The 16,570-nt window shown below is 36.3% G+C and overlaps 1 protein-coding gene across 4 annotated transcripts; it reads right to left on the bottom strand.

Annotated features, from left to right (window-relative positions):
- Positions 1-8,567: 8,567 nt before the first annotated feature.
- si:ch211-256a21.4 (uncharacterized) lies at positions 8,568-15,661 on the bottom strand. 4 transcript variants are annotated; one of them, XM_058766933.1, is made up of 7 exons: positions 15,404-15,661; positions 14,277-14,308; positions 13,933-13,978; positions 13,584-13,649; positions 13,257-13,450; positions 9,973-10,173; positions 8,568-9,891 (listed from the first exon to the last, which is right to left on the bottom strand). In XM_058766933.1, the coding sequence occupies exons 5-7, from the start codon at positions 13,444-13,446 to the stop codon at positions 9,581-9,583; spliced, it is 702 nt and encodes a 233-aa protein (XP_058622916.1). In that variant the 5' UTR covers positions 13,447-13,450; positions 13,584-13,649; positions 13,933-13,978; positions 14,277-14,308; positions 15,404-15,661; the 3' UTR covers positions 8,568-9,580. The 4 variants fall into 4 exon arrangements, with proteins under 4 accessions (XP_058622916.1, XP_058622915.1, XP_058622918.1 ...); XM_058766932.1 differs by lacking the exon at positions 14,277-14,308; XM_058766935.1 differs by lacking the exons at positions 13,933-13,978; positions 14,277-14,308.
- Positions 15,662-16,570: the final 909 nt, after the last annotated feature.

Raw genomic sequence — 16,570 nt, 5'->3', positions numbered from 1 at the left:
GAAAAAATAAAAAGATAATAGTGATGCAAAGTATAAAATTTAGTACTTTAAATACATAAATGTGAAAAAGTTAAAAAAATAAATAAATAAAATACAATATAATTAAAAAATAAATACAATTGCAATTCCAGTTATGAAAGTCACAGTATAAAAGGTACAGTTGGGAGAAATAAAGTCACACTAATGAGAAATGAATCGTCAATAAAGTAAAATTTACAGTCACAACTAGAAAACCTACAGTTGCAGTTATGACAAAGTCGCATTTCAGTATATGTGAAACAACCAAGTTATTAAAGAGATCTAATTAATGATTTTTCTTACCTTTGGGATGCTGGAGAAATAAAAATTGACACAAATGAGACAGTTGTGACATACAGTAAGATTATAGAGCTATACGGTTAATGTTTATAGCAGTTCAGGTAATTTGATATTGAATAAAAAAAAAAACAGTGAGACATTGTTGAAATCTCTTCTGTAACTCACAAAATAATATTTGTTTAACAAAACAATGCCTGTTTCTAATCAGAAAGTCTAAAAATAATATATATTTTTAAAATATTTAAAAAATAATTAACTGTAACTCAAGTTTAAATTATAAGATTATGGGTTACATAATATATAACAATTAGTAAACAAACAAACAAACAAATGTTAAAAAGAATTTAAAAAAATTGAAATAAAAAAATAAAAATTGCAATTATGTGAAAAAGCTGCAGCTGTGAGATAGCAAGTCACACTGTCACGTATAAGTTACAGTTGAGAGAAATAAAATCACAGTAATGAGACGAAGAAAGAAAAGGTAATCTTAGTCACAACTAGAAGATGTAAAGTTGCAGTTGTGACACATTTCAGTCTATGAGAAACAACCAAGATATTAAAGAGATTTCATTTGTGATTTTTCTTTCCTCTGGGACGCTGACTTGCCGAGTTAACAGCATTGCATGAGTTCAGAGGATTGATGAATCGTGGCAAGTTTGTTGTAACTTCACATTGCTGACAGTGGTACAGTTATTGAAGCGATGCTTCCTGTTACAACCACACTGCAAAATGAGCCACTTATTGTAATGATGAAAGGAAACACTCTTCCCCTCTCTGTCTCCCACTTTCTCCTCTGCATTTCCTGTTTCCTATCTTGGTCCCCTGGGGTGCGCATCGCTCTAACAGAAATGGCTTTTCATTCTCTTCCACTAAGCGGACGGATGAAGGCAAAAAGTGTGAGTTGTTTATTCCACAATAGATGGCTGAAATAGATTTGATTTGTGGTAAGCAGCTTCCGAGAGGCCAGACGCGACTGCGGGTGATGATCAACAGCATATAGTTTGCGTGGTCGTACGTATGGGTATCTAATGCCAGGAACATGTGCTGGCCAAGTTGCAGCCACTCTCAGAGTCAACTTACCATTTAATCTCTGGCTCACCTAACACTACTACTAATCAAATCCTTTTATTCACTATCACGGTGCCTAGAGACGAGATACGACACTGTCCCTCGCCTTTTCCTAGCCCGTCTGCCTGATTAGCATTGGCTGCTTGATAAAAAATGTCTGTCTCAAGGCCTTTCAAAGCGAAGCAAGTCGACAAACTAGTGTTTGGAATGAGTAAAAGCATCAAACCTTGCAGTCAAACAGATGTGAGATCACATACACACCTGTAAGACAGGCAAGTGACATGTAGTACAGAGCGATACTCCCTCTTCGCTATTGAGCTGATTATCAGTAACGCACATTTCAAAAACACGCCCACGTGTGCAAATACTGATCCGCTGCAGACGCGCGGCGTAGCGCCCACTCGCTGTCGTGAAGCTGTCCGTCACAATTAGCAACAGACAATCTTGAAGCAAGCTGACTCAGAATGGGAACACGCGAAACAACTGGCAGAGTAGCCGAGGTTAGCGCAGAGTGTCGCAGATGGCACACAGCTCTGATTTATCCTTCATCTTTAGACAAACTTGTATCCACACACTTGTGGATGAGTCAAAAAGCATACAATCTCAGCTAATCATAGCTTCTACTACAGCTACACAGGAAATACATAACTTTTGTGGGTGTACACAGCCGCTACGCAAGGATGTGAATGCTAATGATAGCTATAGGCAAGCCTGATTTATTTCATAATGTCATGTCTTGAAATGTTTCAAAGCAACAATGACACAACAAAGTTGCTTTAGCATAAACTTTCTGCTTCTATGCTAAGCAAACTTGATTTAGCTATATCATATAGCACTTGTTTTGTAATGGGCTTTAGCATTACCTGACTGCTTCTACACTTAATTGATTTAGCTACGACATAGCAATTCATAACACAACAAAGTTGCATTCTATTCGGTATTATGGGCTTCAGCATTAACTGTCTGATTCTATGCTAAACAAGCTTGATTTAGCTACGTCATAGTAATTCATAACACAGCAAAGTAGCATTCTTAGCGGTATAATAGGCTTTAGTGTTAACTGTATATTTTATGCTAAGCAAACTTGATTTAGCTATGTCCATTCATAACACAACAAAGTTGCATTATTGATAGCTTATAAGCTTTAGCATAAACTAGTTATGCTAACAACACAAGATTGATTTAGCTACGTAAGTTGGCTTTCATGCTTTATTGCATACCTAAAAATGTGTCATAGGAGTTCATAACATAATGAAGTTGTATTTTTCATGGTTTAACAGGCATTAGCATTTCTGCTTCTATGGTTAGTTATTTTTTCTACAACAGAGCGTGTCGTTGTAAGCTAAACTATGAACATGTTTATACCTTGTAACATGAATAATAAAATTGGGTTTAATAGTGCAACAACAATACCCTTATGAAAATTAACCATGGTTTTACTATTAAAAAAAAAATGACTATAGCTAAATCATGATAACCAAAACGTAACCATGCTTTTGCTACACCAACCATAGTTAAACCATGGTATTTGTAGTAAAACTGTGATTATACAATGGTAATGAATACGCCAAAAAAAAAAAAAAAAACATGGTTACTACACTTTTACTATAATAAAACCATGGTTAATTTTCATAAGGGAATGCTTAACCAGTAAGCAACACCCACATAACCACATCCTAACAAGAACACTCATAGCACATTAGCACCACTCAAATTTTCTCATGAAAATCTAGTTCTAGTTCAGATAGAAATGTGATAAGAGGATAACATATTAGAGCTAGCCTTGTCCATGCCTTTCTTCTTCCTGAGATCATATGCGACAACGATAGGATGAACATCAATTTATTGGCAAAGTAACACAACTCCGAATGCTTTTCTGCTGTGTAAGGATGCTTCATTCCCATCAAAAAGCCCATAAAAGGAAGTACTGCCAGCATTGAAAATATGTACTAAGAAGCTGATTTAGATCCTTTTAATACAAGCAGTTTTCAGTGGAATTACACAGTGGTTTTACATAAACCCTTAATCAGCATCTTTCAAGTAGAAACGTCCTCAAACCAACATACACCTGCATCAAAACACTAAACAAGTCAAAATGCAACTACAGTATGACTATTATTGCTAACAGTAATTGTTAACTTGTGCAACTGAGTTATACTTAAAGTCATGCAGATGTTTGAACAGAGGTATGTTAATAAGATTGAGTTACATGCTAAAAACATACTTAATGCATTAGCAACTACCTAGCATCATGGCAGTTTTGCTACTCACATATTGTCGTAAAAATCTAGTTCAAGTTCACATTTGTAAAGAAGTTATAAGCATATTATTGTGCTAAAATAGCTATTAGCTTAATAGCACTTGAGCTACTCTACTCCCCTTCACACTATATAACTGAGGTTGACAGACTGAGGACCGTAACAAATTAAGATTTGGATTCTTCGGTGGAACAGCCCCAGCTCGATCCCAAAGCTCTTCCCCTGGTTCTTTATAATAAAGCTCTGGTGTGCTAAAAAGAAACGAGTATGATCAATAACAGCTGCTAGTGGTGTAGATGATCAGCCTGACACATTACATAAGACTAGCCATAAAAATGACCAATGTAGGGGCCAGGCTCATGGGCACAGATTGATTTCTAGTCTAAGGCTAGACAAGATTAGCCATTAGCAAGGACACAAAATGGAAAACCTAGCCTTAGCTCTGATTCTGCCATACACAATCTGAAACCAGAGAGGAGGTGGAAGAGGATTTTTGCGAGTTATAAGTGAATTGTACTTCAAAGTCCATGTTAGCAGGGGAACAGGGACCTACTGGAGAGACAGGTAGTCAAATGAAATCGAAATTTAAGGTGGCACTCGATGGATTTTACACTCCTCTCCTCTGTCATATCAGGTTTTCCCTTCTTCTATCTCTCAATCACTCTATTTTTCTATCGATTTATCTGCAATCGGCTGTCTCTCTTTCTCGTCTGACTCTTTGTAGTTAAAGCTGTGAGCATGCCTAGCAAACTGTTGGGTAAAAAAAAGTCCAATTACACCAGGCTGAGAACATTTTATAAAAAGACACAGCACATGAATCTTTATTATTTATTATATTCCAGAATACTGAACACTGTCTGGTTTTTAGGCGACATTTCATCCAAATGTGCTTGCGCGTCTGAACAGATGAAGCAGTCCACACGTGTAGGCACACTTTTTTTCTCTCTCGCTACTCACACATACACACACACAGAAGCAAACAACCTCCCTGCATGAAATAACCTTCCCTGATTTCATTATTCGTCAAATAGGAAGAAATGAGACGGAGAATTGGTGCTTTTTTCACAAGACATGTTACAACACTGTCACCAAATGGCGAAGTCATATAATTACACCTTCTGTTTCGATCACACAGTAGAAAAACACACACACATACACAGAGAGAGAGAGAGAAAGCACTGAAAATCTGATTAAGGTCGGCTCGCCTTGGCAGCCCGTGTCTTTATTTATTTATCTCAGTAAACACACGCTCACTTTATTCTGGGAATGTGAAGCGTAGCATAATTAGCAGAACATGGCTCCCTAATTGGTCTTTAATTGATATGAAGAGTGTCGCCAGGGCTGAGGCCTCACGTAGCAACACATGCTGAGCAAGTGGGCGTGGCTTCGCTGTCAATCAATCCCACTGGCACGGCTGATGAGGAGTCATTAAAATGGCCGCCTCCGACCAATTACTGAGTGAGCTTTGGTTCCCGAGCAGAACAGAGGTATATTTTATTTGAGGACATATGTTTATAGCGCTAGAATGATGCTAATAATACCATGAATGTACAAAATCAGGATACATTTCCTGATGTGACTAGTTAAGTAACTAGTTTCTGCCAAATCACCATAGTTAGCAATATGCTACGTTTAAAGGCGGATGTGGGAAATTCTTACTTGATATCGCTGAAGCTCTGAAAAATATAAATAAATATGATAGAAATCAACACAATGGCATCGCTAGCACTTGTTTCACAGGTGTATGATTACCAACACCCTTACGAAAAAAAAAGTTTATTCAAGTATACTTCTTTTAAACTAAAAATAGGAAAGTATACTTTTAGTCTACTTTTCATGTACTTCTCAGAAATGGGCTTTATCTACTTCTCAGAAATATATTTAAAATGACATTTAAGTATACTTGACTTATACTTAGAAAAAGTCTAAATATATTTGTGCTCCTAGAATCCGTGTTTTCATTGTTATACGGTAGAAGAAACCGAAACAACAGATACTTCCACATGTAATCTAACACGATCATCGGACATAAAACAGCATCAAAACTGTGTAACGTTATGGAATAAAATGTCACCAATGAAGAGGTAATGATGACTGTCAAGCTTTGGGGTGTTGATCGACTCCATCTACGTTTTGATTATCATTCTGAATCCAATTCATAGTATTTTTTCAGCTTTTTGTTCAAAATGTTGTTTATTTCTTTATTTTTCATTTATGAAACTTACCCACATTCAACTGTTTAAAAAAAGAATGCATGAAGTTAGAATAAAATGTTTTTGTTTACAAGCAGATAACCTGTTCTTTCTTTTTGATGTTTTGTATGTTCAGATATTCAGATATTCATATATACAAATTAATACCTAAATAGGGACATAGTAGTATACTTAAAGTAGGATGTAAAGTTCACTTAAAGAAAACTTATGAGTATACTTGCAGTACAAAACTACTAAACCAGTAGTTTACTGAAACTATACTTCGAAGTATACTAAAAATGCTACTACAAATATTTAATTAGTAAACTATCAGTATACCTGTTCGCTTTTAGTATAGTTGCAGTACAAGCTAAAAACTTTGATGTAAACTAGTTGTGTACTCAAAGTTTAATACTGTTATACTTAAAGTATACTTAAAAGTATACTTTTAAATACTAGAAAGTGGGCCAATTTAGTCCCAATGAGTATTGAAATAGTACACTTACAAGTATACTACTAGTACACTGATATTTGTATACTTACTACATAAGTATACTTAATAAAATAAACTTGAAGTATACTACTTTTTGGTAAGGGCATAGAAGATAATTTACTGTTTTACATGCCTGTCTTCATAAACGTTTGCTAAATTGGTTATATCACAGCAGAGTATAGGAACTTTGACTCAGTCATGCATTAAATTTGATTAAAACAGGATTTTTAATCACTAAATGGAGTCATATGATGAACAGGCCTGAAAAGGGATTTGTGATATCAGCCAAAAAGTAAAGTTGTCTAAAAACTGGGAAGCAGTTTTAGAAACTGAAAAGAGAAAAAAAAAAAGAAAACATGATCATGCATTAAAAGTAAATTTTGTAAATTTTGATTTGAAGTTGACTGTGTAACCTGAGTTACCCAAATGCTGCATCTCAATGAAGTTTGCAGTCTGACTTCAAGTGCAATTACTTTTTCAGATGTATTTCTGATTTACAAGTCAAATGGAATGCAGCATTACCGCACTGTAAAACAATAGCTCCATCCCAACTAGCACACTTCCTTAAATAGTAAGCAAGCCAGATTCGAATGTCCCAAATGTTAAAAAAAGAATGCCAAGGGTGTCAAAAGTCTGTATGCTTTTTCATCAGTTATTTCCCACAACATGTATTGCAAATGGAGAGGTTTGTGAATATCCTCTCAGCTCTCTATTGACTTTTTCAAGTGTTTAAAAACTGTTTGTTTGTTTTTTTACATATGAACTGTTAATTCTAACACTAACATGCAAATGCAAATAGCATGCAACAGAAATATTAAACTCATTTATAAGTGAAGTGCACTACAGTGTTTTTTTTTTGTTTGTTTGTTTGTTTGTTTGTATGTTTGGTTGTTTTTTTGCAGGGGAACAAGGACCTGCTGGAGAGCCAGGTAGTCAGTTATAAGTTTTTTTTTTTTTTTTGATGCCAGTGGTGGCTAATACCAAGTATTATTGTAGGAACTTTGACTGTGCCCTACGGTAAACATAGTAAGTTTTTGTAAAGGGGAATCAGAAGTTCATTTTAACCAGCATTTGCCCTACCCAAAAGGGACACTTCAGGACAGGCTAAACTTAGCTGTCTTTTAAGTGGAAAAAAAGAGGTTCTCACCTGGGAACAAACAATCGTAAATAACACTAAAAAGCATACACAGCAGAAAAAAGGGCACACCTGCATGTCAGCATTGTGTGGACATCTGAGTTCCTCTGAGAGCAGTGCTGCACTGAAATTCTCCTCAAACAATCATTTAAGTAGCCGCTTACATCCAGGACGCACACACCTTTCGCACAGAGCGGCTTTCATGCTCCCCTCAGGGGAGACGGAGATGTCAACCGGTGCGCTCTCAAGCTCCCCGCCATCACGACCTTCAAGGACACTCAAGTTCTGTTCTGAGGGCCAATTAAGTGCTTTCCTGATAGTAAATTAAAAAAACAGTTCTCTGTGGATTTAATAACAAACTCATTAGGCACTACTAAAAGGACGGAACTGCCTTTTAATTAGACCCGCACCTGATTAATGCACAATTAACACAGCCAGTTCATTCATCTCATCTTGGGTGGGATCAGAATGTAAATACAGGTTCAGAAAGCTCTCAGTCTCATATTTTGTCTCCATGATAATGAAGAACATAATGATAGAGGGCATGACCTCAGTCTCAGAACACTACTGATGTTTTCCTGTATAATTTTAATGGTCTGCACACAGTGAGTTCCAAAAGTCTGAGAACACTAGTGAAAATGTTTCTAATGTGTATTTGTCTATTTTTTTTTTAAATTCACATTAAGTTCACAAATTTGTGTACTTCTTTAAAAACCTAGACATAGTGCCAAATTAATATTTATTTTATATTTTTTTTACTCCAAAACCTTTAAACTTTATATATTACTCAAATACAATGCTGTTAAATAAAACCAGACTAAAAGTATTTTAAAAAACATTTTGAGTAATTTAAAATAAAATATAAATATTAGATGGAAAAACATGGAAATTAAAAATAGAAATGCTGCCATCCATGGCAAACTTAAAAAAATAAAATAAAAATACTAAAACAGAAACTTAAGTAAATAAAAATAATATTTTACATAAATATCAAATATTTATTATTATATATTTAGTAAAAATGAGAAAACAACACAATTACTGAAAGTTAATTAAAATGAAAAAATAAAAAAATACAAATAATTTTAAAAACATTCCTCCAATATGGTCTCAGATCTATAGATAGATAGATAGATAGATATGGACTCAACTTTATATGAAAACCATTTCATTTATTGGTTTAAAACAGTACAAAAAGTATAGTTAAATAACTAAAAGTACACGATAGACAGACCATGATGCTTTTTGCACTGTTGCCAGTAGAGAGCACTGTTTGCACATTACAAAAAAAAAAACAACAACAACTGCAGCACCATCTAGTAGTGCTGAATTCTGCATTAGCACCTGGAAGTCCCTATTACACTAAGTGTTAGCAGTATAAAAGTGCTCTGTGACTATCTGAATCAGAATTGTCTGCAAAACTGAGAACAAGCAGAACAATCTGGAATTAAATGATCACCACTTTTGGCAGTGGGAATTAGGGGAAAGAACAAGTGGATCTTAGAAGTTAATCATTTTTACATACAAGAACAAGTGTTTCAAACTGTTTTTTTTTTTTTTTTAATGTTTCAATAACTTTAAAAATCGTATATTTTAATTTCTTGAAAAATTTTACTTAAGCACTTCCCATTGCCATTATTAGTAATTTTATTATATATTTACCAATCAGATATAAACTATTTTAGTGTTTGTTTGTTTAGTTAAAAATGTAGCATATTTAAAATGCTAGTCGACATCCCTGAAAGTCACTGTATAATTCACACAATAACAACTGCAGACAACGACTATATAAAAAGTTATAGAGAAATAGCCTATCCGCAACTTCAAGATCCTTTCAGCTTTGTGTTTCATACTTAGATAGTGAACTCTGATAGTCCATTAACCACATTTTTGGACATCCTCATCCAAATATAGCTGTGAAGCCACTGTCAAAGCCAGCACTGAACCTTATAACCTGTAGCTTTGTGTCCCACATCACAGAGAGCAGTTACAGGTTTCTCATCCAGGTCCTTGACCCTGTTGTGAGGCATATGCTCAGCTCATATATTTGGCTAGAAGACCAGCGAGACCAGAGTCTCTTCTTTCATGTATTTTGTTTCTACCTCCTTCCTCTCGTTCAAGGCACTGACAAATACCTCCTGAAGTCAGCATGAGACTTATGCTGTGAACGATGGCAACCCTCACTAAACGATCGCGCGTGTGCAACCTCCGGAGCCTTCCACCACATTTCGGCAGCCTTTTTTAACTCCGGCAGGATGTCGGGAACCACAAACTTCTCTGCCAGGAAGACCACAGGCAGCACGGCCAATAGCAAAGCCCAACCCACCACTCCCAGCCAGTAGGACGGGCCGAGTCGACTAACATCATCCCTGATCTCACCAATATGTTGATGGGTAAAAAGCGCCCAGATGAGAAAAAAGAAAAAACCTGTGGAGAAAAATAAAATGGAGAAGGTTAAAACATGTGCATGTTACTTGGCTAAGGAAAGCTAAATAGCGAGGTACTGACCTGTAGGTACTAGTGTGAACAGCAGCAGGGTGGTCGGGTCGAGCGCCTGGCCTGCCATCAGCAGCGAGCGAGTGTTGGAGTAGGAACGCACCGTTTGAGACGTCCAGCAGAGGGCAAACATGAGACACAGCAGTCCAGAGCTCACAGACATCAGGAAAGCCACCACTGCAAACACTCTCTCAGCCTCCAGAGCTGTGGAAACTAGACAGGGACAGAAACACCTTTAATATTGATGAATGCGATACAGTATAACATGCTCCTTGGAGCGAAACCCCCAAAATTAACAAGAATTATATATATATATATATATATATATATATATATATATATATATAATTCTTTATTAAATAACATTTATTTATATATGAAAAAAATTAATTAAATTTTTTTTTTTTAATTATATATAACGCCCGTTTCACACCGCAAGCGCGAGCTGCAGACTCGCCAGAGTATTCACACTGGAAGCGTTTGTTCAGCGTCACAACAGCGGCTCCAACGCGATATTTCTTTACAAAGACAACTATACATTTGTTTTTAGAAGTTGGTCAGTTATAAATTTGAAAGTTTTGAAGTCTTGGGGATTCGCCTGTAAATGGTAAACAACAAAAACAGCTCCTATCATGTTGTTTCAGTCATACTCAAATATAGAAAGTGCCGTTTATACTGTTTTTTTTTTTTTTTTTGTTTGTTTGTTTTAATAATATATACTTTATAATATATACTTTTACCCATAATCTCCATTTCTCAACTTCTGCGTCTTCGTGAAGAGCGCAGGTCATGGTTGCTTAGCAACGGCAGACGCCATGGGAGCGCGAGCTACAGCGCTTTGGAAAGAAGGAGAAAGCGGCGCGCTTAGCGTTTTAAACGCGTTTTTAGGCCTCATGAATGGCCTCATAACGCACAAAGGCAAGAAAACAAAGACAAAAGTACAAAAGAAAGAAAACAAGAAGCGAAGTATGTGAATATTTATTTGAATTTCTTTTAAGTGTGGAGAGAATAACGTTATTGTTTACTTGTACAGTAAGAAAAATACCGTCTCCTATTCACTCCAGTTCACAAGCTTTCCATTCTTTTGATATTATCTTCTCACCAGCTGCAGTTTACAGGACGCGCGTTTCCTGTTACTGAAGTGACATGAGCCTCGCTGCTCAATTTCTGATTGGCTGTCTGTTGCCGAGCGTCCAGCAGCAACAAGCAAACTCCGCTCCGTTTCACACTGAACAAACTTAGCACCGCAATGCGGGGTTTACACCACAAATGCGGTGCTAACCCTGCTCCGGATATAGCCTACATATTTTTGATTGTTCATTTTCTTTCCTGACATACTCCAATTCGTCTTAAAACACAATAGACATGCTTATTCTGTGCATTTTTAGCACGTTTTGTGTGAAATCATATTTATTTTGTCCATCAAAAGTGTGCTGTCACTTTAATTGAGCGTGAGCGGCTCATGCTTGCGGGGTGAAACGGGCGTTAGGGGTGTCAACGTTAACGCATTCGATTAATCAAAAAAATTTAACGCGTTAATATTTTTTTAACGCAGATTAATCGTTTGATAAGGTTTGACCCCAACTTCTGCCCTTCATCACAGCGCCGGAAGGTCATCTATCATTGTGTGATGAGGGTGCAGCACCAGTGTTGCCAGGGTAACGGCACAAGTGGACTATTTTGAAAATACAGTCGTGGGAAAAATTACAGAGCCGTGGGCTGCAGTTTTTTGGGCTACTTTTTTAATGTACCGCGGCCGCTCAAAGTGTATATAGACAAATAAAAATAGATCCTTTTACTAATGTGTATTACACTTGGAATGTATACCTGGCAACTTAAGAACGGAGAGGCGGTTGTAGCATCACAAACAACGTGAGTTTCAGCCAGAGCATACGTGTTAAGGCTTTTACACAGCAGAAATAAACATGACAACAGCCACTATAGATTATATAAGATAATGGTTTGAAGTGAGTTCTGAGGAAAAGTGTACTATTAATCTCATAAATTGTCTTATGAAGCATGATGCTAATGTTAGCTCTAATGCAGCTGCAGAACAGGTCCAATTCTTCTTCATAATGCATTTTGTTATAATACTTCACGTACGGTCGCAAGATATGTTTTGTTGTATTTATTTAGAAATACTTTTGATAATAGTTGGGTAAATGTATACCGGGATTGAAGCGATGTGGCTTGGTAAACGTTTTATTGCCAGTTTAAAGGCTGATAATGGCTGAATAAAAACAAAAGAATAATAAGGAGTATGTCTCATACCTGGCGGAAGTGTGAAAGGTAGTTTGTCATGCATTTCTTTTTCAACATATTTACAGGTAAATCCTACTATTTTAAATTTGCGATTAATCATGATTAATCACAGTCCATGACATGTGTGTGTGTGTTTTCCAAATATTTATATATATATATATATATATATATATATATATATATATATATATATATATATATATATATATATATATATATTAGGGTTTCTAAAGACAAAAAAATATATATATATATATATATATATATATATATTTGTCTTTAGAAACCCTAAAATACATAAATTAATATATATATATCTTCTATGGTGTTCCAAAGAACAAAGAAAAGCATACAGGTTTGGAACAACATGAGGGAATGACGCACCATTTTCATTTTTTTCTGTGAACTGTCCCTTTAAGAATGTCCAGCATAAAACCATGACAAGAAATTTCAGTTTGAGTTCTCTTGAAGAACAAAATGTCATCATGAAATTATTGTGATCAGTCATTACTTCATCCTTCACTATTTATATCATTCTTCATTTGTCTTGTTATGAGGAAGAACTAAACTGAGGGGAAAACCAGACAGGCTACAACTAATAAAACATGCTAGAAATGCAAGTCCAGCGTGTCATAGCCTGTCTGCTGCAGCCCACCGAAGCGTAGAAACCCCTCCAACACAAAACCATATCATTACTTTACGCCAACGTTGGAAATTCAGGAGACGTTCACAGATTCCCTCTCATGCGACTGGTCTGTGCTTCTCAGCAGGTCAAAACCTGCAAAAATGCCACAATATGCTCTAATGCTTTCAGTTCCCATCAGACCCTCTGGCTATATATTTTAATACTCCAAAAACAAAACTTTTAAATACCTGAAATGTGAAATACAATAATTTTTATAGTAATTAAAATAACAAAATATAATATAGTATATTATTCTAATTTTTAACCAAACAGTTTGAATGACACTTAGCGATGACAAATAGCTTTTATCCCCTAAGATATATGAGAAAAGCAGACACACATCACACACCTTTAGCAATGTCTTCAGTGGTCCAGCTGTCGTCCAGTCTGGTCTCATTCCCTGAGGTCCACAGACCCTGGTCATCCAGCCACCGAGGTGACCAGATCGCATAGCTGATACACAAACAGCCCATCAAGCCGAGACAAGATTCAATAAATCGAAAACGACTCCTCGAGTCGACCAGTTCTGGTCCTTGCATCGCTCTGTTGAGAAAAGTGAATGGTTAGACATAACAATAACATAACAAAGTTGCCAGTTTAGCTGGAAATTAAACTTAAAACATTACAGTTGGTAATTTCAGATGAAAATTAGGTAATCATTGTTAGGTTTGCTTACCTTGAATGGCTTAAATCTTTAAAATGTGTTCAAATGACACGGACTTTGATTCCACGCAGACAGTACCTGATCACGTTCAAATATCAAATGAATCAGAGAGACAGAAACAAGAGTGTTTTATGACGATGTACAGCCGCGTGTTTCTCACTTCCCCCTCACAATGCTGTGATACGACACTGTAAAGATTTCCCTCTACCCACAGTGGAGACCCACTCGCAATGGAAACTCCCCCTCTCATAAACATACACACATACACTGAGTGCTTAAATTCCCCCAGAAACCCTGCGAGTGTTTTCAGTGAGTCAGTGTGGTTTGGAAAGTGAAAATGATATTTTATAAATCACTTTACTGTGCTCAAAGGAGTCTGTGGGCTGAATTTCATCAAATGTCCAATACTGGAGAAAAAAACAAAAACAAATACAAAACAATAAATCAAAAGTATAATAATATTTTTTTTATAAACATATGTATGCATACACCTACACACACACATGCATATACACACAGTGCTGTGAAAAGGTTTTTGCTCCCTTCCTGTTTTTTTTTTTTTTTTTTCATATTTATCACACTTTGCTGATTCAGATCATCAAACAAATGTTAATATTACACAAAGATAATGCAAGTAAATACAAAATGCAGTTTTTAAATGATGATTTCATTTATTAAGGGAAAAAAAGCTGTGTCCAAACCTACCCGGCCCTACGTGAAAAATTAAGTGCCCCCTCCTGTTAAATCATGAAAGAACTGATTAAACACATTATTTTAGAAAGCCAAGTTAAATATCACTATAGCCAAACCCAGGCCTGATTACTGCCAGACTTGTTGAATCAAGAAATCACTTAAATAGAACCTGTCTGACAAAATGAAGCATGCTTAAAGAGCAACACGTCATGCCCGTGATCTAAAGAAATTCAAGAACAGATGAGAAACAAAATAGTTGACATGTATCAATCTGGAAAGGGTTTTAAAGTCATTTCTAAGGCTTTGAGACTCCAGTGAACCATAGTCAGAGCCATTATTATCCACAAATGGAGAAAACTTGGAACAGTGGTGAACCTTCCCAGGAGTGGCCGGCCTACCAAAATTACTCCAAGAGCACAAAGACGACTCATCCAGGAGGTCATAAAAGAACCCAGAACAACATCTAAAGCCCCTTTCAGAGTACACGATATTAGCCCGATTTTGCAACGATCTGCTTGAAGTAGGGTGTCCTGTGGATTTGTAAACGACAATGGGCGTCGGGACGCACGATTCAATCGTTTCATCTCGTGTAGTGTGTCGACACTTCAGGACGTCAACACAGAAAGACTAGCATGTTTAACTTTTTTCTTTTTTTCCCCTGTTTTTTTTTTTTCGTCTTGCATGACAAGTTCCATCACATCTGTGGAACACGCTGTTTGCTAGCCATTGTTTGTTTGTGCTCCTAGCGCGTCTTGTCCGAAAACCTCGCGCACGTCGTTAATGACGGCATGCGATGAATGATCGGGTAGCATCTTCTAGAAATGTTTCTTGTTCACCACACGACAAGATTTTATAGTCATAATCTGACACAGCGACTGTCATAAACGACAAAAAAAAAACAAAAAAAACGTGTAGTCTGAAGGGGGCTTTAAGAACTGAAGGCCTCACCAAGGTTATTTTCGTGAACGAAAACGATTGATGAAAACAATTTCATAAACTGAAATAAGTGTCAAAATATTTGAAAAACTAAAACGAAACCAACAGTTATTGGAAAACTAACTTGAAATAAAATAAACAAAAATAAAAAATCGTTCTCACCTCTTGGTGGAAAGTATGAATGTGACAGTTTATGGAAATACCTGTAAATGGCGCATCACGCACATGGGGTTATCTGACGCAGAGCAGAGTCCTGCACGGGTCCTGTTTGGTAAACGTTCACCAGCAGTACTTAACAGAACACCCGACCCGTTATCCGACAGCAGCACTAATTTATTTCTGTACCAGACCAGAACCGTTTGACATAAAGACCGCGAGTCGCGACCCGAACTCCACCTGCATTAATCTACAACATCAGGTAGGCAAAACTATTTTTCTCATCTAACGCAAGCAATCAAACCAACATTAGGCAAGTTGGTGCTTTGAAGAAAAACAGATGCAGAGCAACATAATTAACAGAAATAAGGAGAGAGAGAAAAGATGAGAACGAGCCGATGAGAATTACTTTCTCATGTAGTTCCAGGCAGGTTTGGCCAGCTTTTTTCCCTTAATAAATTAAATCATTATTTCAAAACTGCATTTTGTATTTACTCGGGTTATCTTTGTGTATTATTAAAATTAGTTTGATCTGAATCTTTTAAGTGTGACATGCAAAACATTAAATAATAATAATAATAATAATAAAAAAATCAGGAAGGGGGCAAAAATATTTTCACGGCACTCTGTGTGTGTGTGTGTGTGTGTGTGTGTGTGTGTGTGCGCGCGCGCGGTTGCCAAAAATATTAGAACACTAGTATTTTCACTTTAAAAAAAAAAATGGTTATCTATTTCTATCTTTTGCTGTAGTGTGTCAGTTTACATTTCCAAACATTAATTTTGCCATTAATTGTAATAATCCAATGAGATTTTTGTTTGCACAAGGAGTCTGACAACCAGTGCTCCACACAGAGATCTGATCTCATTGTCATCGTCTGTCTGGAATGACATGAAGAAACTGAACAAACTGAGACAGACTAAATCCAGAAGAACTGGCAACGTCTCCAAGATGCATCAAGAAACCTCCCTGCAAAGCTTTCTGAAAAACTATGCACAAGTGCACCTAGGGCAAACACTACTTTAAACACAAAGGATGCTTACACCAAATGTTGATTTAATTTAGTTAATAGAAGTGAGAATTGATAAAGAAAATCTATTTTTGACAGCATTTTTACACAAGTGCTTAACTTTTAACAGTACTGTAGCTTTACAGGTAGGTTTCTTGAAGCATCTCTAGGAGAACAAAAATCTCACTGGATTATTACAATTAATGA

This window comes from Onychostoma macrolepis, chromosome 25 (assembly GCF_012432095.1).
Source record: "Onychostoma macrolepis isolate SWU-2019 chromosome 25, ASM1243209v1, whole genome shotgun sequence".
NCBI lineage: Eukaryota > Metazoa > Chordata > Actinopteri > Cypriniformes > Cyprinidae > Onychostoma > Onychostoma macrolepis.
The sequence above is the reverse complement of the archived record's forward strand: the minus strand, read 5'-3'. Positions and strand labels throughout refer to the sequence as shown.

Bases quoted from the DNA above. Each gene is read 5' to 3' on its own strand.
- si:ch211-256a21.4 (XM_058766933.1), bottom strand. From the start codon at position 13,446: ATGCAAGGACCAGAACTGGTCGACTCGAGGAGTCGTTTTCGATTTATT. The intron at 10,174-13,256 runs GTGTGTGATGTG...GTCCCTGTCTAG, and splicing joins CACTGAAGACATTGCTAAAG to TTTCCACAGCTCTGGAGGCT. The intron at 9,892-9,972 runs GTCAGTACCTCG...TTTTCTCCACAG, and splicing joins GTTCACACTAGTACCTACAG to GTTTTTTCTTTTTTCTCATC.